Here is a 22,790-nt window from a genome sequence, read left to right as displayed (position 1 = left end):
CGATTTCGAACCTTCCCGAAGGATGGATGAATTAGAAAAGTCCGGCTATGTCGTCCCTATCTGTAGATACCGGTGGCACTTTTTTGGAAGTGCAGGAAAGGATATGTATTCAGATGAATCAGGCTTTGAATAGCAAACAGTTGAACAGCATTCCAAAAGTATTGTATTTGCTTGCGTTTTTTTTATTTCTTTATTTACCTACTCGTGCTTTCCCCGCAAAATGATTTTGATGTGTAAAAATCTGCAAGAGTGGAAACACCGTCATAACTAATCTGTCATGAAAAATGCCATCCCTAAAATCATACCGCCCTAGGCGGCTGCCTCGTCGCCTTATGCATGGTACTGGGGCACCAGATCCACCTGCTCCACCCTAGTGGCGGCTCTGCTCGGGACGATTTTCACAATTTTTTTATATTAATAAATTCACAAAAGAGGAACCCTTAAAATCCCGGCCTGGTGATTGATGGCCTATGAAATATCCTAGGCCCTGTTGCAGGATGTGCGGGCCTGCTTACCCATGCAGAAATTAAAAACCCATTGGTATTTTCCAAAGCTGTATTAAAAATCTTGAAAGCGGATCAAAGAATCTTGAGCCGCTTTGATATTTTCCTTTGACGACAATTCGCCAGTCTGTCCCGTGTGTTTGAAATTTTCTGAACACAATATGGTCATATTACTAATAGTGAATCGTCACATCACACATTGCTCTCATAAGAATATCAATAGGAAAACTAGATTGCAATTAGATTTTATATATGAAAAAAAAATTTCTAAAAATTGGTGAAAAACTCTCATAAGTTTTTTTTTCCATTTCAGTTTAATTTGAAAAAAAAAGAAAGAATAATAATAATCGTTTTTGAAGCTCATTCGGAAAAATCGATTATTGGGGTTGTGTTTCTTCGATCGCAGTTTCAGATTCTCTGCCAAACTAGTCACGCAGTTGATAGATTCGCACTAAATAAATATCTTCTGTCAGAATTTTTGTACAGTAAATACTCCGGATAAGATGTCGTATGCTTATTTATTCAAGTACATCATCATCGGCGATACTGGTGAGTACTCTCAAAAATTCCAAACGACAAATTGCGCGATTGTCAGATGAGTTACTACGGAGCAATATGCTGGTTATTCATTCTACCATATTCGTCATCAGCAGCACCCATTCTTTTTTTTTTCCCCCCCCCCCCTTTTGTTTATATAGTAGTTGGAATGAAAGTGTTCGAGCTTTTTGTTATTTCTTTTTTTCATTGTATCCTTATGTTATGTTTCATGAAAGATGATCTGGTGTAGATTTGGTTTTTTTTTCCAGATTGGTTTGAGTGTTATTTGTTTTCCTGATTTTTTAAAAAGTTTGATTTCATCACATCGCATCAATTAGTTGTCAAAGCCCTTCAAGAAAAGAAGAAAAAGTCGTTGAAAGGACATGCTTCGATGCCGATATGATTAACACATTAATAAATGTCCAACTACAACTCATTTGGTTTTGTTTTTCTTATGTGACAGGGCTTAATGCTTGATTCAGTGGTTCCCCCAGTGGTGTTGGAGCCGGCTGTGCTGTGGTTGCCAGAGGCGGATTCATAGTTGTACCCCCTTTTCCCATTATAGTTTAATTTTCTTGTGTGCACTCATTCTTTAAATTTGCAGCAGTCTATAGCCCAGGAGACTACTTAGACCCCCCCCCCCAGATATGCTTCTGTTTCTGAGTCACATGATTCCGCACTTGTTTGGTCACACTTTTGGTGTTTTCTGACCTCTTCTTTGCTCCCTATATCTTTGATCATTTGCTTGCACTTTTTTTTGCACTCACATGCTTTCACATGCTCTAGGTCACTCTTTTGCGTACTTCACTCTTCAGTTCATTATTTTGTTCATTCACGTGCTTGAATGCTGTTTTGGTTACTCACATGTTTGCAAACACTCTAGGTTTTTTTTCATCACATGTTTGTCACATCACCCTTGCTCTCTAGGCAGAGATGGATTTGCTCACTGCACACTGTTTTGGTCACCATTTGCTTGATCACTCACTCTTGCTCTCAAGGCAGAAGCAAATTTATGGTTTTCCTGCCAGTGAAAATTTTACCTGTTTTTTTTCATACAGTCGATGATTGTTATAATGACCTCACGTTATATAGCAACTAATCCATTACGGCGACTGGTAGGATAAAACAAATGAGGATAGGATAAACAAATGATGTAGGATATAACAACATTTACTATCTTATAGCTTTTTGATATAACAATCAATATAACCTTCATTTTCCGTGGGAAAATGGGGATCATTACAACGAGTGTACAAATTTTCTTGACCAGTCATTTTCCAGATTTGATGTTCCTCCTAATATTGGCCCTCCTGTAAATATACCTCTAGTCATTACTTGAAAACACCGATAGCATTTTGTAGAAGGAGTGTTTCTTCCATACATTAAAAACTATGTGCATTGAAGCATTTTTAGCCATGCATGCATGGCCATGAACGAAGATAGAAGGAACATTCATTGGTGTTCCAATAGCTCATCACTGCATCTCGGGGCAGTGCACAGTTTAGGAACCGTTGTATTTAGTGTTTTGAATATTTGTACCCAATTTGTTTACTGCATTTATGAATTGTTTTTCATTAATAGCTTGGAGTGGTGTATTTGAATTATTCTTTACAATTTTTTAAATTTAATTGCTTAAAAGAACATTTTGTTACAGGTGTAGGAAAGTCCTGCCTATTGCTTCAGTTCACTGACAAGCGATTCCAGCCTGTGCATGATTTAACTATAGGTGAGTTTTATATATTCTATCCACTTTTTTTTAGTATTTTAACTAATTGCATAAATAGTTCTGAGGTATATTTTTCTAATTGCACAGATTTTTTTTTTTTAATTCCCTTCAGTAATACAGTGCTTGTACACTTTTAGTGAAGATGTATTGTAAGCAGGGTTGATGAGCTTATGGGAAAAAATGCGGGAGAAACCGTTCCGGCAAAAATAAGTTTTTGCCAATTATCAAAAATTGGTTTTTCTCCCATTTATGCATGCGAGACATTATTGCGTATTTGATTATTTTTTTAATGCAAATAGGATAGCTTTTTACACAAACTTTACTATATGAATTAATAAATTTTTGAGTTTATGAGTTTTTGCCATTGCTGGAAAAAGCAGTAAAATATGTCCTGGCAATAATGGGTTTTTCTCAATCATCAAAAATTGGTACTTCATAAATTTTTTTTTAGCATCATTTCAGAAAAAATAGAATACAAAAAAATTGTGTTTGAAACACAAACTCTGATTTAGGAATTATATTAACATGATATATAGGTCTATGCTTATTAATTTTATGAAAGAAAGCACAAATTATGTTTTACAAAAGCATTTAAACATCTAATGCCCTACCATTCATGCAATTGTATTTGCAATGAAAATAACAAATTTCGTCCAAAGTAAACCATTTAGAAAGTAAACCTTTCTGAGATAGACAAAACACAGTAGTACCCTGAAGTTATGCATATGTGAGACTAGCAGCAACCACGCAAGTCAATACAGTTTTCTATAGAAATACATAGCCTATCAGGGTTGGTAAAAAAACCGGTTTTTTTTGGTTTAAACCAGGTTTTTTTGGTTTAAACCGGTTTTTTGTTTTAAATAGTATTAACATTAAAACAATGAAATTTCTGAAAAATCATTCAAACTTCCAATAATTAACTAAAATAAAATGTTTATTAATGCAATTAACACTATTCCCATGCTAATTAATCAATAAATATTTATTACATTTTAACAAAAACCATTTTGCCATTTAATTATTTTTTGCTTAACTCAATGGATTACTGTGTGTTTGAAAATTCTTTTAATGTTATTATTAATCATATAATATATAAAGGTTTTTCTCCAGCTACTTTCAGTATACTTAATTACAAAGCTATTTTGCAAAAAGTAATATAAATTAGGTGAATATAATGCATTTAATGAAGCATAAAGAATGCAGATTAATTAACGATGATTTGTGATATACAGGGTGATTATAACTAAGGTTCTGATTTCAAAATACTGTAAAAAAAGAGCGATTGTCAGAATGACTTGAAAATTGACATGAATATTCCTGAAAAAATTCAATTTTATTTGATAAAGGGGAAAAAATACTTAAAAATGTAAAATTAATGACATCATCCAATACGTGGGAAATTTGCTTGCAGAATGGAAACGATAGCCAGTCATGGGAAAATTATAACTTAATTATAGCATTGCACGAGTCCATAATTCACGGAAACATCACAAAAAAAATGAAGTAATTGAACAAATAACTACAACTTACTCAAAAAATTTTAAATATGTTGTCAACCGCGTTTTCTGGCTATGACGCTGAAAGCACAAATATTCTTGTTCAACAGCAGAAACGGAGTATGCCATGGTCATAATGTGGATGTGCTTGCAATTCAGCTTTATTAAACCAAACGCGTCCCCTTTCCCCCGTTCATATTCCTGAGGAATGAGGAACTTCTAACATATAGGGAATGTGCTGGAGATTACAATTCACCAAAGTTTACAATCTGACCACTGTTTATAACATTTTGAGGTACCCCCACAGCCAGAAGTTGCAAGGGTTAAGGTGCATCCTGTCAAAATGGGTCTTCAGCAGCTGCTTTGCTGGTATTGCAATGTGCATCTTGATAGAAGTTCTATCCACACACTGATGCTGTGGAAGTGCCGAAATGATGTGGTTGCACAAAATAGATTATACTGCTGGCCAAGTACAGCATCGTCTACTTGCACATTTTGCACTTTTTTTCTTTTGCGAAAGAAACGTCCATTGCTTCAGGAGTATCCATGCAAATTTTCAGGTCATTCCGATCAGTACTTATTGTATAGTTTTGGAATCAAAACTTAAATTATAATCACCCTGTATATAGCTGATTATTTTTTATAAATCTGTTGCTACTATACAGTAGAACCTTGATTAACTGGGCTTAACAGTGTGTGTGTGAAATTATAAAAAAAACAAATATTGAATATATTAAGACTGGGAGATATACAGTAGGAGATGTGCTACTTCTTATGTGAATGAAAATGTATGTGAGGTAATGTAACAACTAGTACACTAGTCTTTGTCCTTCAAGGACAGCTGGTGTCTTTATTGGATTATAGGACCACTTGCCCCTAGCATGATGGTGTCACTACTGTTGCTGCTTCTTTGTGAAGGGAAAAAGAAACCCTGTGAGATAATACACCACTACATTTAGATGTGTGATGCAATCCTTATTCACGAATTTGCTAAAGATAGAGCATCAGAATGTAGCCAAAGGTTAGAAAATGTTGTAAGAATGAGAAATTTTGGCTTTTATATATAACTTTAAATGACTAAGATACTTCATATGAAAAAAATATATATATTCTGGCCACTTTTATGAGACTTTTTGAAAAAAACCACTTATAAAATCTTATGTCATTTAAAGATATACCGTCAGAATGTACCCCAAGGATATAAAATAAGGTAAAAATGAAACATTTTGGCTAATAATGAACAAATATGATATTTTTCAGGGAAAAAAATGATATTTAGGCCACTTTTATCTGATTTTTTGAAAAAAACCAAAGTGGTTTTTTTAAAAAAACCAGTTGGTTAAAACCAAGGTTTAAACCATGGTTTAAACCAACGTGGTTTAAACCAAACAACCCTGTAGCCTATAGATATCAGTTATTTGAGACCAAATTTTAGAAAGAACACTTCTTTTTTTTCTTACTCTGACTATAATGCTATGGTACTCTCATATATATAATATATAAAATATCTTCATAAATTTAACCTAAGTTGTGAACTGTAATCTGGTCGGTAAAAAAGACTGTATTAAAATCTGTATTTGCACTCTGAAATTTGTGCAAATGAAAATTGTGTTATGCACTTTGAATGTTTTGATAACACCTTCACCAATCAAAAGAAATGAGCTGCTTGTGTTTGGAGGCAAGGAAACAAATTTCAGCCATTAGTTGGAGTTTATTGAAAGTCGCAGACCAGGTGCATTGTCATCTCATCAAAGAGCAATGCATAAAACAAATTATTTTTTTAACTTGGCATTGGACTTCACGTATAAAATTGTGACCTTTTCTATGAAAAATATCACATACCAAACAAGACTTAGGATTCCATTCGAAAATCCCAGCAAAGTTCATCTTTACATAGTACTGTAAACTCTCAAAAATTGGTACAATTTCATTAAATATAATATTCTGATCGAATAAAATAATTTTTTTACTTGATTGTTATTTCATGATCTCCAGTTATCCAATGATTATACTTGAATTTCAGAAATGTGCATTTTTCACAGAAAATCGTGTAACTCTGAAATCGCACAAGTCTGGGTATTACTGTCCAGTGAAACTTCTACAACGATGCTTGATGTAACAATACATCCCTTTGCACCCCACTAAATTTACAGGGCTTGGCAAATCAGAAAAAAAATTGAGGCTCCATTCGAAGCCAAGGCTAAATAATATAATATAATATAATATAATAATATAAAGCCAATATATAGGCCTATATTTTTTAGGAAAAATGGTCTGTTTTTATAGGAAAGGTTTTATTTCCTTTGGCTTTTCAGGGACTTAGTGTGCCAATCAACATGCAAAGGGGTCATTAATGTAAATTTGGTGTTTTCTTGAGACTCCAATTTAATAATGAGATAGAAAATATTAGGTACCATTGCTAATTTTTTAGTCACTATGGTACCTGTCACCTGTCAAGTCCTGGTAATCACGCATAGAAAATGTAGGTACCAACACCAGTTTTTAAATTGCCTGGAGATCTGGTATTTGTCAATCACTGCTTTATATAAGTCCTTGTCAGTGAAAAATGTTTTCATAGAAGATTTCAATTCAAGCTGGTTATTATCATTAGTAAATTGTTTTCTTATTTTCTTGTGTAGGAGTTGAATTTGGTGCTCGTATGATAACAATTGATGGAAAACAAATCAAACTTCAAATTTGGGACACGGTAGGTTCTGTTCTGTGTTTGTGTTGTCAAGTAGCATAATTTATTTTAACATTTTCAAAAAAATTTAAAAAGAATACTTGTTTAAAGAGACTACAAAACACATTTTTGCACCTCTGGTTTTTTTTTTCTTTTGTTAAAATTTATGTTTGAAAGACGTTTTGACTGTTCCAAAGCAGATCTTGATTGTAAATTCAACAGCAAAACAAAATAGGCTGTAGGATATGAATGATCTTGTGTGGCCAATAGCCCCAAAGCAAAATATGCAGAAATCTGTGATGTACGTTGCAAACAATTAGTGCAAATGCAGAACAATGTGGAAGAATTTTAAGAAAAGTAGAAAATAATTATGAGAATTTTTACCGTAGCATTTTCACTCAGCCAAGGGCTCATTTCAGAACAATGCAAAACATTCTGCTTTGGGTGTTGAAAAAATAAAGTTCATAAAATTAAAGGACACATTTTCTTTGTTAAAATTTTTCTTTTTTTCACATAATAACATTGCAATCATTTAGTTTTACCAAACTGTTATCATGCATGTATGCAGGGACATATGCAGAACTAAAACTGTGGGGGGGGGGGGGGGGGAACAGGTAATCTTTTCCAGAGAAATTTTGATTTAATAACCTTCAAAAAACATTTTAAGTTAATGGAAATCAGTAATTGATTGTATAAAGGTATTTCTTTTCTATATTTGAATTTAAAAAAATGAATTTTTAATTGTCTTGTGAGGGGGCGGGAAAGTGTCACGCTTCTGCATTTACACTTTCAATGCTACTGAGTTAATTCACACGAATTGCAAAAGATTATTTTTTTGAAATACAGTTGGCCCTTTGTATTTCATATTTGTCTTCTATCTGTTTTATTTCTCTGTTTCGTATTTGCAGTTTCTGTTTCATATTTTCCAGTTTTTGAAAACAAACAACATATACAATTTAAATATTGTGTTGGAACAATATTTAAATTGTATGCATTAATTGAATGTTTTAAAAAACCCACCGGAACGTGTTTTTGGTGCTTCTGAAAATATTTCTTAGAAACTTGTTTAAATGTTTCTGAAAGTGAAAAATTTGCAAGAAAAATTTGAAATATTGACTATGGTTAACCTTATTGCTGCCCATCATTATAGCATCAATGAATCTCCAATCAGGTATATCACGAAAAAAGAACTAAAAATTTGACCAGCCATTGCTGTAGCTACACCTGCAAAAACTTTTCATCAAGATTCAGATACCTCTTATACAGAAAGTACTGTTTTTCTGTGGGTGCAATAAAAAAAAAGTATGCAAGTGTTATGCAATACATAACTTACATACCATAACCATCATTTTTAACTTTGCAAATCTGTGAGCATTGAAGGGAAAAGCCATGCTCCTCTTAAAGACATGTTATTCAAAGTTCCTTTGGATAATGCCCCTGAACACCAAGGCTATGTAGTCCTCTATCTGCCTCCTAACTCAACATCTAGCTTTCAGCTACTTAATCAGGACTCACATTCATGGCTCGCTATACAGTCATGGATGAATTTCACCAATGCCATTAGTCTCATTGCTGGAGCCATAGCAGCTATAAAGATGAGAACAGTCAACTTGTGTTAGAAGAACTGTGGTCACAATTTGTGTCCGAGAACACATTCATTTCTATGGAGCCATCCGAAGAGATTATGAAAGACATTGGAGAAATAATTAACAGTAATTTAGTAGTTGACATATGGGAGAAATTAATCAAACTGATTAAACTTTACACTCCTGAAATTGAAGTGGTACCAAATGCTAATCCAGATTAAGAAGTGGGAAACAAGTTCATAATGATCAACATTGTGCAAGGGCTTCGTAAATTTAAATCTGCAAAATATTTTTTCCCATGGCAATAGACCCATCAGTTGCACATTCTTTACATGTAGAAAACCGTAGAGGAAGCGCCTTGCCACCAAATTTACTGAAATAAAGAAGGAAACAGACATTATAATGTTCCTTCAGAAAGTGTTGTCAAAAATCACTGAATTTCCCTTTCTACCACTCGACAGAAAAAATTAGCTGTCTAAAAAACAGAAGTTCATGGTTTGGGTCATTTGCAGGTTTTCAATGTTCATGATGATCCACCACCCCAGAACATAGGCCTGACCCCCCACAAATGAAGAGGGTAGACTATAGTATAATTAAACAAATTTAAACCTATCCCATTTTTTTCCTTTTAAAATATATCAAGAGTGAAAAATGATTGTAATTCTGGTGATGTAAATTTAATAACAATCACATTAAATTCAGGCATCTACCATTTAGCAGCACTTCAAATATACGATATTCCTGAGACATTCATTGGTATATGTTAGACAAAATTTTTCGGCATGTACAAGTTGATCAAAATGTTTTCACAGGAATGTGTGCAAAGTACGTAAATGGTTTACTAGTAATAGTAATTAAACAAAGGATGTTGGGAAGTAAATATTTGACTTACAAGTTTACACAAATATGGATTTTTTTCCATTAATTCTTTTGAGATCATAGGTATTCAATTTTAAATTTCGCATCATTTTGAAATTGACATTTGATAGTTGTATTCATAATTAAAATTTGACAATTGTTGATTAAAAATTTCTTGAATGTGCAATATAGGTTAATAAATATGTTAATATATAGGTTAATAGATTAATAAAAAGTTCCCATGTAAATATTAATACTATCAATATTAATTTTTTTTTTCTTCAAATCCTTGTCTGTATATTCATTCACAGCATAGTTAGTTAGAAAATTGTGATATATGTGCTATGCCATTTTGACTTGAATAGAACTAAATTATTTTTCCTGTTCACATAGGCTGGTCAAGAAGCTTTCAGATCCATCACCAGGTCATATTACAGAGGAGCTGCTGGTGCATTATTGGTTTATGATATTTCAAGGTAATTTTTATTGATATAAAATTTCATCAACTTGCTATAAGATCACCCAGAATATGAGGATAATTAAAAAAATTAAATTGAAAAAATTTGAATTTTTCATGTCGGAGCTGTGTTATGATCGAAGTCATAACATACACTTTATGTACAATATATAGCCTATGTTATGATCGAAGTCATAACAGCTGCAACAGTGAAGTTTTGTCCATAGCATGGTTATATAAATGAAGGTAGTATAATTGAGCTGAAGTTCTTATGAAATACATACTTTTAACGTGATTATATAAAAGAGAATATACATTCTCTCTCTCAAAATTAACAGGAAAAGACAAATCAGATAAAGTAAGATTTCACAGAAACAGAATCTGCATCATGATTTTTTTGGCAAACAATGTGGGAAAATATTTGTTACAAACATGCTTTTAATAAAAGCTGCAGGAGCCAAAACACATTTTCACAAAACCATCAAGTATCAGCATTTTATTTTCTGAAAATTACATTGCCATTTACATAGTAGTAATTAAAATTTTTTATGTAATCGTTCATTACAGAATTTGTCTATAGCATTTGAGAGAGCCCATTGTATTTTGTGACTCATTTTACAGGAGGGATACTTTCAATCATCTAACTACATGGTTGGAGGATGCAAGACAGCACTCTAATTCGAACATGGTCATAATGCTTATTGGAAATAAGAGGTTAGTAAAAGAGAGAGAAATTTATTAAAATCAAATCTGAATGGGGGGGTATTCAACACCTTCTAGAGCAAGAAGCCTTCGCTCGCGATTTTTCGATGCTGTGACGTCATCACACTCCGGCTTAAAACTCTGGCCTGTTTTTTCCCCGTCGATAGCTTTTCTTCCCTCTTTCCTGACCGCCATATTGACAAGTGACAACAGTAAGCACTCACGTGCACGCAGTTTTTTAGTGATAAATTTCTATTTTAAACATTTATTTTATTAATTTATGGACAAGGTAATAAACAATACTGTTGCACAAGCCCTTTTTAAAGAATAAGTTGGAGAAAACAACAGCTAATCCGGCCACCAGCGAGCTTCGTGGAAGGAAGTATAGGCCTATCTGTACAGCTGCATATAAAATCACACAGGTTAGTTCATTTTTTACTATTACATGAAATGCATTGATGAATATTCTTTAATATTATTGTTGCAAACATTGTTAATTTCATAATCCCAATTTTCATAAACTCAGTGCTTTACATAGGGATAGGGCTTTATTAAGTTAATTGATAATTGACACTGTGCTATTTGAATCTTTTTTTTTTTTTTTTATGTTATCCTTAAAAAGTTTTTGAAGAATAAACAGTTGGTGGGAATTTAGAATAATTACAGAAAATATGTTTCATTTGCCGCCACCTCACATCCAGGAGCCGGGGTTCTATAAAATTTTTAGTGGATCCCACTCTAATATTTCTCATTGGAGCCTTTGTGATGGAACTTCAAATAATTACGTGATAGGAAATATTTTATTTCATGCCCCCTCCTGAAACTGGGTCCCTTGGTAAGATCTGCTAGGGTCAAAGCAATGAAAATTCTAAATTTTTTTTAATGTTATAATTTTAGCCAAGTTTCACAAATTTTGAAAAAATTCAAACGTCCAATGATGCTTTTATTTCATGTCAATAGGTGTGTATGACTTGGACAGTAACATGGGATGAGACCAGAATCATGTGAATTTGTTGAGCGCCCAAGAAGAGTGAGGACTGGATAGAACCACCAGACCAGAATCAAAGTTTTCCCACTGGCCAGCTCCATAAGGGCTGACTGTGGGACTACAGACGGGCCCAGATAGGCCTATGAAGAAGGGGAGATATGTGTTTTGTGCAAGTGTATGGATGTGTGTGAAAGAGAAAAGTTGATAATTTCGGGATAAATGGGCCTGTTCGGTCATTGCTAATGAAAATTTTAGCCTTGGAAAAAAAAACATGCCACCACAACATTTGAGCCTTTTCCTAAGGAGAGAAACAGTTCAAGAAAAATGATGATACAGTGGTCATTTACATGCGAGTTCAAAGCAAGCTCTGTATAACTCATTTTCTAGATAAAGATATCATTTTTTGCAAAAACCTTAATTTGCAGTGAAACCAAGCAGGCACCACCATCACCAGTCAAATCACAAAGTTTGTAAAGATGTTATACAATAGTCACTCAAATATCAGTCAACCTATTTGCCAGGGTGATTTTTTTTTTTTTAAAATTTTGATATAAATATGATTAGTGCACACATCTATATTGGGATTACAATGTAATGTAGAACTAAAATAACTTCAAAGGTAAGTGTAAAATATGTGTCTCAAGTTTTATATCAAGAAATATTCAAGTAATGATGCACAGTTTTTAAAATTTCATGAATTTTCTCTTAAAATTAAATGAGTGTTGAAATATTTATAGAATAACTAAGAAGACAAAGTGTTTCATTATAAATGTGGGAATTTATGTAATGAAGCCCCTCTGAAACACTATTCCAACCATATTACCTGTTATAATGCCAAAATTCTTTGGGACGGGTGGTGGAATTATATCTGGGCTAGACTATTAGGTTAAAAAAATGTCAATTTATTTTTCCATGTAAATTAAGATTCCTCAATACACAAAACAACTTAAAATATTTGAGTGATGATTATATTGATACCAACGTGGGAGTAGTGTATAATCATAGAATATTAACTAGAATTTTTCCCATGTCTATATAAATTTGGTCAGATACATAGTTTACCTGTCTTGAACATATATGGCTCGTTGCTTCATAATGTAATTCTCAAAATTGTGTGATCCACTTCGGATGTTATTGGCTTTATTGTTGTAGCCATCGCAACTGATAATTAATTGCATTAATAATAAAATACTGGGTTTGTCTATTAGTCCCCATATAAATTTCCATGTTCATCCTTGCCCTTCAACATACAGGGCCAGACCATTTTTGCCCTGATAGTGAAAAGCTGGCTGTATTAAAAAACTGAGGTTATTTTTTTCAAATAGAATTTCGTCCCGCCTATAAATTTCGTGAGGTTCATGTTTTGGCCTTCTTGAACATAGATCACATGTTGCTTCATAATATAATTCTTAAAATTAATCTACGTTTGTCAGTGATTGGTACAGAAGGGGCATTTTCGAAATAGACTTGCAGTGTGTTATGATGAACAACTTTGAGTTCTTTAGAAATTACAAAATACTGTGTTGATGAATTGGGTTTTCCATGTTTTAACTGGAAAATATATACAAATACGTATTCAAAAGCCAGGTTTGGGAAATATAGACAGGTACTAACAATATATCTTTGAGGTAAGTTTTAGTATGTGGGAGGGGGTAATTTTCTGTGGAGTTTTTTGTGACGTATTTCTAAAGAACCTTCAAATAAAAATGCACTTTTAAAGGAAAATTATTGTCAATAAATTTTATGCAAAAAAGGAAAGTGGTGACATTTTAAAAAAAGTACTATTTTTGATTTTTACTACTTTAATCTAGAGATATGAGGTGAGAATATTATCCTGGATGTAAAAATTGGAGAATAATCGAGAATATTCATTTTTCTTTTAAATTAAATTTTTTTTTTTACCAACTTTGTTTATATTGTGAAATGTAAATCAGTTTTCTTTGCCCGAAACATTTACAACAAAACAGTTTTTGGTAGAATCACCCCCAACGATAACTTTTAGTTTTAGAATATTCTCAGATCATAGTGAGATGTTTTAAAAGTTTGGTTATATATAAAGATTTCAGAAACCTTAAAAAATTATTTTAGAATTAGTTATATTTTTAGAAATAAGTTCACAACAAAAGAAATTAAATGAAAGTTGATTGATAAAGAAAGCTATTCTTATACAACCACTTTCATTCTAAGAAGATACAGAACTCTTTTCTTCAATGCACATACACTTAAATTCTGTATCACTCAGTTCTTTTAAAAGTTGTGCAATTCAGCTCTGTTGGTTTAATTTTCTTGCTTTCAATTTTTCATTTGTGGTCTACAAACTTCAACATTCCCATCTTGACGGGAAGAGAGACGGGGACAGAAAATATTCTCTCAAAGGACAACTATTATAAATTACTAGAGAATATTCTCAAGTTATTTATCAAGATTATTATAATACATGTTATTACATATATTCTTGATACTCTCTGGAAAGATTTTGGTAACTGAAGAATATTCTCTCTGCAAGCACTATTATTAATAACTTCAGAATAATTATTTTCTACATGAAAATCCCCAGTAATTTATGAAAGTTCTTCCAGAGAGTGTTCTGAAGGATATTATATGTAACTATATATTATAAATAACAAGAGAATATTCTCATCAAGAACTTATATAAGTCTGAAGTTATTTATTATATTTATTTCACGAAAAGTTCTTTTTACATATTTATTTTTTTTATAAATGACTTAAAATATATATTGTATGTGTTGAGAAATAAAGGATACTATATAGTTGAATTGGTCTCGATTTTCTTTTGGTATTCAATGGATATTTTTTTGTTTAAAATCAACAGAACTGAAGTTCTGAAAAATTAATGCTCTTGGAGAAGTTTTGAGGTCAAGAGGTAATTTTTTTTAAATATTAAGTTTTTATCAAAACTCTGCTAATTGATACTTGGAAATAATGAATTATAAGTATAAACTTGTCTATTCGAGTGCAAGTCTTTAATAATTTGGCATCTTTTTTTATATAACATTAAGAAAAAATATAGCAACGTGGGTCGATGTGTTATAACACATCAGCGTTAGTGTGGTGCTGGAAAACGATCTTACAGGGAAGATGGGTTTCGTAGGACGGAATTCGATGACGTCACGAATCTCGGGGGCAGGCCTTCTGCTTTAGAAGGTATTGGGGTATTAAAGGTTATAAATCTATTACATAGTGCACATGCTCAGTATGATCACATCAGACTCAGGGTTACTGATAACAATGACAGATTAATAATTATATCTGAAAATATTCCCGGTTGTAAGTACGATCGCCCCATGTCCTGCTTGGTTGAATGGGACATTTAGAAACAGGACAACTCTGTTTTTCTTTCCAACATAACAAAATTTCAAAATGTTAAATCTCTTGCATTTTTTTTTCAATTGTTCTAAAACAAGATTCCCCCTCTAAGCTAAAATATTTTTTTAATTTAGAAATTGTGTGAGAACAGAACTGTCTAATATGCATTATGAATTGAAATACTTTCAGCAATGTATGGTATTTTGCCATAGATTCCCTTGTAAAAGCTTTCCAGCAGAGGAACTGTGAATGTGGTCAGTTGAAAGAAACTGACCATAAACTAAATAAAGGTTTTTTTTCATCTTACACATGCCTTCACTATAGGAAAGAAATTGTAACAGAAGCATTACATATACAAGGATCATTGTGATCCTGAGTATAGAAATTCTTATCAATAAGGGGGAGCAAGCATTCTTACCTCCCACATAAGTCTTGCAGATTGATAACGATAACTTATGGGGGGAAATGAGTCCATTCAACCTTCGATTCAAAATATGCAAAAACCTGTATTGGTCAAGACAAAGGTGTCCTTGGTCCTTATGACAAAACTAAATTGATAACATGTCTTGATAACTATAAACAAATTTTTCCTATGTTATATTTGTTCTGTGCTTAGCAAAAGTGACCCATGATTCTAATAAGCGGGTCTACTGCATTAAATTTTTTTAAATTCAAACTTATTAATTTATTCTTGTCACTAAGATTGTTATAAGAGATTTTTGGTAAAAATGTCCGAGTAAGTAAAACAAAAATAAAGACCAAACATATGATAAACCTTTAAAAAAATAAAACATATAATAAACCTTTTGTGGATACATTTCAATATTAAATTTTTTCTTTTCAACTGAATAATAGTTGTTTAATCACAAAGAGTTAATGAATAGAGATTCAAATGGTTCATAAACATAGAATGCAAGGCTGGACAAACCCCAAGTGGCAATGGCAACTAAAAAATTGGTATTGGTGATTAAAATTTTCTTTGTGCAGTTACTAAATTGCAGGCTGAGAGCAGCACAAAATGCTTGGAATTTATAGCAGCATATCTGCCAACATATCAAAGAGGGCCACTGTATCACTATAAGAAAAGAAGCATTATTTTAACCCTTTTTCTTTAATTAAAAATTGTTTTAGATTAGGCACTTCGATTTTTTTTGTGATTTGTCCAGCCCTAATAAAATATAAATGTACTCTTTCAACCAGAAAAGAGGGAGTGAGATATGTCATTAAAATGAACAATATTCACAATGGAATAAAGAGCTGTACTTTGGTCATAGTTCCAGAAAAGCATAAATTTGATAAACATTATAACTGTATAACGATGAAATGTTTAAGGGCCACTTGTATAGCAAGCTATTTTAGTTTATATTCTGCAATTGTTTCTGCCTGTAATCTGCAGATCATGTGTTAAAAAAACATCTGAATTTCTTCGTACTGATTGTAGATTTTCTACAGCTTTATTTGGTGTTGCCCGAGTTTTGTAAGGTAACCTCGGACCAATGGTGCTCCGGGGATATAGAATGTATATAATTTTAACATGTGGATTGAAAAGTGGTAATCGGGAACACCAAATTCCTGCTCGCGGGTTGTTAATGGTGTTGCCCGAGTTTTGTAAGGTGGATTGTTAACCTCGGACCAATGGTGCTCCGGTGATATAGAATGTATATATTTTTAACATGTAATTTTTTTTATTTTTTTTGATTGAGAAAATAAATGCTCCCTTCGGGGAACCCCCGTATGGCGAATCACATTCGCCGGGTCGGGGTAAGTAACTCATAAAACAGCTTTATTTGAGGGGGTTAAAGTCAGAGTGGTGTAAGTCAATAATCCTCATTTTGAAAAAAAGGTTTCACTAGAATTGTTGTCAGAGTTCCATGTTAAAAATGTTACAATTTTTCAACTTATTGGCAAACTTGAAGCTATGACTTAGTTCTTTTTTCTCTTTCAACAGGTTAGCACTTCCAGATTGCATTTCTGGACTTAGTCAGAATATGTTGTAAATTGACTTGCACCACTGACTTTAAACTTTTCATTTCTTCTAATGCTGGCATAAAAATGTTGTTCTAAAAATAATCCACAAATATAGTTTTTGCTTTTAATATAACATGGCAGAGAGATAGGTGCGGTAGAAGGATTGATTTTCCAAAAATATCTCAACCACCACCCTTTCTATTTTTTCCCAAGAGTTTACAATGTGTGACCCTGTGTAAAAATTACACTTATTTATGATGCGCCAAGGAGAAAATTATCATTCTTGTAAATTATCGCTGATCAATTATATTTATGAATGTTCATAACTATATGTACAAATGTGTGTAGTCCTACATATTTGATGTGTTTTCTAGTGATCTAGAGTCACGAAGAGAAGTAAAGAAGGAAGAAGGCGATGCATTTGCCAGAGAACATGGTTTGATATTCATGGAAACATCTGCCAAGACAGCTGCAAATGTGGAAGAAGTAAGAGCATCATAATATCATCATCAACCATTTTCAATCCACTGCTGGATGAAGGTCTCCTCTGAATATTTCCATTTTGCTCTGTCTGATGCTTTAGCCATCCAGTTGACTCCAGCCACTTTTCTGATCTCTCGTTGATCCATCTTGCGTGGGATGCTTTCTCAGACGTTTAATACCACGGGGGTACCAATCTAAAGTACTTGTAGTCCATCTGTTGTCCTGTCTTCTTCCAATATGTCCAGCCCATTTCCATTTTAGACGTTTAATTTTTTCCATGATATATACCTATGTTTGGTTCCTTATCCAAGTGATTTGTTTTCTGTCTGTCCTTGTGATGCCTAGCATACATCTTTCCATGCTCCTTTGTGTTGTCTGTAGCCTTTATATCGTCTTGCTTGTGAGTGTCCATGTTTCAGTGCTGGTAGCACACACTGGTTAAACACTTTTCTTTTCAGGCATAATGGCTCTTCAGAATTAGTTTTTTTCAAAAGTGCTGTATCCAATCCTAATCTTTCTGTTTATTTCATTAATGATTCCTTTGTCCATGACAATTTATTGTCACAGGTATACATAGCTTTCTACTACTTCTATCTCTGTGTTGTTGAGCAAGATTGTCTTCTTCAAACGTAAAGGGGTTGAACATAACTTTGGTCTTTTGCAGATTTATTTTCAAGCCTACCTGAATACTTGCCTTCGCCAGTTCTTGTATCATTTCTTCTAGTTCATCTGGATTACTGCTGATGACCCCAATGTCGTCTGCAAAACACAAATGGTTGAGAAATTCTCTATTTTAATTCTTTCCTCATCCCAATTCATTTTTCTAAATACGACTTCTAAAAAACAGCGGTAAAGAGTTTTGTGAGATAGTATCATCCTGTCTAACTCCTTTTCCAAGTTTAATCTTTGCTTTTCCGTTATCTAAATGAATCGTTGCAGTTGCTTTGTCATATATTTTCTTAATGATATTGATGTTGCCAAAGTGCCTAGTTATGTCTTCTCTATCCCAATTACATCTAGAGCTTTAACAACAGCAGATGTGAAGGGAGAGTCAAATGTTTTCTCAAAATCAATGAAGGCTATACACAATGGTAATTCGTATTCCTTGTGTCTCTATGAGTTCTCTGATTGTTTGGATGTGATCCATTGTACTAAATCCACTTTCAAATCCTGTTTGTTCTGTTGGTTGGGCTTCATCCAATTTGGATTCAAGCATATATGTCAGCACTTTGGTGAAGATTTTATAAATTACTGATAAGAGACTGATTTGTTGACATTTCTTGATATCCGCTTTTTCACACTTTTTGTGAAGAAAAACCATCATTGCAATATTCCAATCTTCAGGCACATCCGATTTTGTGAGACAATTCGTGAACAAAGCAGCCAGCATACTGGCAAATTCTTCTCCTGTTTTAATGTCTATTGAAATCCCATCTTCACTTGGGCATTTCCCTTTTTTCATACATCTTATAGCCTTATAGACTTCTTCTTTCAGCACAGGTGCTACTTGTACAAATTTGGCTCCATTTTCTTTTCTTTCTGCTCCCTTTCCTCTGTTCCGATCCTGTTCTTCATGCTTGTATAGAGTATTATAAAATTCCTCAATAATACTAATAATTTAATTTCCATTTTTTGTGATGGTCTGTTCCATCTTTCCTTTTTAGTGCAAAAATTTCCTTTCATTCAGCACACAGTTTTCATTTTGCTGATTTTAAGCTCCTATTATCTTCCAATGCTTTCTTTACAATATCGCAATTAAACTTACTGACATCTTCTGCAATCTGCTTTCGTACTGTCTTGCAAAGTTCTGCATATTTCACTTTTGATTAAGGGTCATTCTTCTTAATCTGAAATTCTCTCCAGTCTTTCATAAGTTTCTTCTGTTATTTTCTTCACCGGTTTGATTACCAGTGACTTCTTTTGCTACTTTTTTTTAGGATAGTGGTTAAAGTTTTGTTCATCGTGGTGACATCTTGTTCATCCTCAGTGGTGTTATACAGCAAATCAAATCGGTTCTTCAGCTCTAACTGGAATTTATATCGATGTTCTTAAAGCTTTACCATATCGATGACAGTTTTTCTATTTTTGATAAGTTTCGCTCTTTCCATTCTAATGTTAAGCCTTATTCTGCATCTAACCAGTCGATGATCGCTTCCTGTATTGCATTTGTTGAGAACACTGCAGTCTTGGATCATATGCTTCTTATTAGATAGGATGTAGTCAATCTCACTAGTTGTTCCAGTTGAGCTTCTCTTGGTCCACTTTCTTTGGGGTTTCTTCTTAAAAAATTAATTCATGATGCATAACTGTTTACTCCCTGCAAAGTCAACAAGTAGGTTTCCTCTGTCATTTCGCACACTGTAACCATGACTTCCAACTGAGCTTTCACCATTTCTTTTCTCTTCAATTTTGGCATTGAAGTCACCCATTACTATTTTGATAGGACTGTTTCTTTTGCTATGCGTCTTGTCTAAATCTTCATAAGTCTTCTATTTCTTCCTCAGAATAGCTTTTTATTGGTGCATAGACTTGTATAATCTGTATCCGGTATCTGCTTGATATTCGCATAACCAACTTTGCAACTCTATCAGATGTGCTATCTAACTTATTATATATATTGGCAACTCATATCAGCGGTGTTTGTTTTTTCAACAAATTTTCATTATGAATTCATTTCTATGTATGGGATTTAAATTTAGCTTATCAACATTAAAATTTGATTTTCATTGATAGGCATTTATAAACACAGCCAGGGAGATATATGAGAAGATTCAAGAGGGGGTGTTTGACATTAACAATGAAGTAAGCAAATATATTTTGATTTAGTAGTTTTTCAGAAAATAGTTCAAAATGTGTGTGTACTAATGATTTAAGTGGTTATTAAATTTTTTTTGTGGCTGCAATATCAGTGATTTGGTATCATGGTGGTAATCAAGATTTTTCTTGCAAGTAGCTTTCTGAATTGTTTTGGGTTGTGGCCTTGAAAGAACAGCAGTTTTTTTATAGTCAATAATATTATACCAAACAGGGAGAAACAGTCTATTTTTGTAAACACAATGTTACAAAACACACATATGTGGACATAGACGAAAATCGGCTCATGTTCTAGTTGTGTGGACCCAACGATGGTGCATCTCTTCATTTCCATTGTGATTATGGATTTTTTAATGCCAGATTTTGAAAGGAAAGGATTTGTTCAGCAAAAATTGATGCTCACAAATAATATGAATGATATCCCCCCCCCCCCCCAGCTTCCAGTTAAAAGGTTGTTGCCCTGTCTCCCCTGAGCAAAAAAGAAATATTTCTTGTTTTTGTTTGCAATATTCGCTTAGATATTTGAATTTAAAAATTATTGAAAATGAGGGAAAGAACCACTTAAACTAATAGAAAAGCTTATTCTATGTTTCATATGTTGCTCCTTCCCTCATTTTCAGCTATTTTTTGGATTCAAATATCTCGGGGAATATTGCATTTAGAAACATGGAATTTTTTTTGTTGAGCTCTAGAGAAACAGGGTAAGACCTATTTAGTTGGAAGTTAGAGGAGGGGGGAGGGACCATATAAAAATAAAATTTTGTATCTTGGTACATATACAGCCAAAGTAAAATAAATGTCACATCTGAGATAAGCATGTTATTTAAATCAGGGATGTGGACAAATTGAAAAAAAAACTTAAGAGCCAGTTATATATTTTAATTTTTAGACACCAGGTACAAACATGGTTCTCCCAGCATGACCCAACTTATACAGGTAAAGGGCTTACATCCCGGAAGGGACAGAGGCCAGGTCATGTCTGGTCCAGACATGAGGGGAAGGGGGGAACTACACCCCGAGCCCCCACTAAAAAAAAATGTGAAAAAAAATTCTGCACTATAAAAAAAATACATGATGTATGGCTACAGTATGACCAAAGCTTGACAAATCACAAAAAAAACTAGGAGAATCACAAGAAAAAATTTTAGGAGCCAGAAATTTTTTTCGTAAGCAAAATGATATTTCAACTTTTCCAGGACAGCGACCCCCTTCCATGTTGATAGATATGCTGATATGAATTCCAAAAATTTTGTTATCCTGACTAATTTAGTAACCACATGTAGATAAATTTTAGGCTCTTATCCCAATTTTTGTTGTTGCCATGGCAACCTGGCACTTGCCCATCCCTGACTTAAATACTTTTTCTAATTGAAAGTTTTTCTATATCCAATGGTTAAGAGTTATTTGAGATGAGTTTTTATCTTGTATGATACTCATGTAGATGAAATGTCAATTTCTAAATTATTATTGAAGTTTTGCTGCAAATATTTTCTTTGTTTCAGGCAAATGGAATCAAAATTGGACCCCAGCATTCTCCCACTAATCCCAATTTGCCTGCGAGTGGTCAAGGGTCTAGCCAAGGAAGTGGTTGCTGTTGATTTGTATATGTGCAGATTTTGCATACCATATTATGAATTATTCCTTGTTTCGTGAACATTATGTATATCTGTGAAGCACGATGGAAGAACCAAAAGTTATATGGTGTAGATTTTTCATACAAATATAATAATCAGAAACTGCAGTCGTGTTCATGTGTATGAGTGCATGTTACTATGCTTGTTTGTATGAAAATGTGCATGTATCATAGTGTGATTATATATATACTTATCTTTCACATTATTTGATACTATCAAACACATAAAATTCATTTTCTCAAACGCAGCTGTGCTGAATATAGTTTTTGTATTAGTTTTAGCCACAATTCTCTTTTCTGTCTACTTATATGTAAATTTTTTTTTCTTAATGCCATATTATTGCAATTCTTTTTTTTTTCTTTTTTTTTGGATTGGCTTCTCATGTTTTTTCCACAAAAAATGTATTTGGCAAAAAAGACTTGTACAACCCGGCTATAAAATTTAAACTGTTAGATTCTGTGTTATTCAGTATTTAACCAGTGGATGTAATGTAAAAAAATAAAATGGGTCTTTGTTTTGCTGCTCTTCCATCTTTTCCTCTCAATGTAATAAAAATATGTGTCTTCTGAATTTTGTTAGATTTTTTATTTCTTATAATTTTTGCAAAATAACAATTTGAACAAAACTTGAGATTTAAAAAAAATTGCATACATTAAAAATATAAAATACACATCTAGTACCTTGATACTCTGCAGACCAGGAAAAAATATTCTTGTAGAGGGATTGTTTTATTGAGGGGCAGTAGTTAACATAAGATTATAGACATTTCCAAGGTTAAGATGCATAAAACAAGAGAAATAACAAAAAAATAATTTCTGAATGTATATGTTACTTGTGGCAGCATATAATCCGCACACGCATATTTTATTTGCTGATAAAATTTTGATGAATGGATTGTTGGTCCATTGCAGATTCTTTTGCTCATATCTGTCTCGCATCAGTTCAGGGCTCCTACTTTCTTACATCATATCAATAAAATTTATGTAAATGAGAATCGTAGATATATTACAAATGTAGATTGCAATTGT

At 33.0% G+C, this 22,790-nt stretch overlaps 1 protein-coding gene across 1 annotated transcript; it reads left to right on the top strand.

Annotated features, from left to right (window-relative positions):
- Positions 1 to 885: 885 nt before the first annotated feature.
- LOC149083205 (ras-related protein Rab-2) lies at positions 886 to 22,332 on the top strand. Its single transcript, XM_089236398.1, has 8 exons — positions 886 to 1,052; positions 2,695 to 2,766; positions 6,902 to 6,969; positions 9,783 to 9,865; positions 10,468 to 10,560; positions 17,206 to 17,317; positions 20,048 to 20,116; positions 21,631 to 22,332. Exons 1-8 carry the CDS (start codon positions 1,007 to 1,009, stop codon positions 21,724 to 21,726), a joined length of 639 nt encoding a protein of 212 aa, XP_089092524.1. The 5' UTR covers positions 886 to 1,006; the 3' UTR covers positions 21,727 to 22,332.
- The last annotated feature ends 458 nt before the right edge of the window (positions 22,333 to 22,790 follow it).

Source organism: Pholcus phalangioides, unplaced genomic scaffold (genome assembly GCF_987345545.1).
Source record: "Pholcus phalangioides strain wild (caught in Gottingen) unplaced genomic scaffold, Ppha-v1.0 ptg000009l_1, whole genome shotgun sequence".
NCBI classification, from domain to species: domain Eukaryota; kingdom Metazoa; phylum Arthropoda; class Arachnida; order Araneae; family Pholcidae; genus Pholcus; species Pholcus phalangioides.
This window is presented reverse-complemented; position numbering and strand designations above follow the sequence as displayed.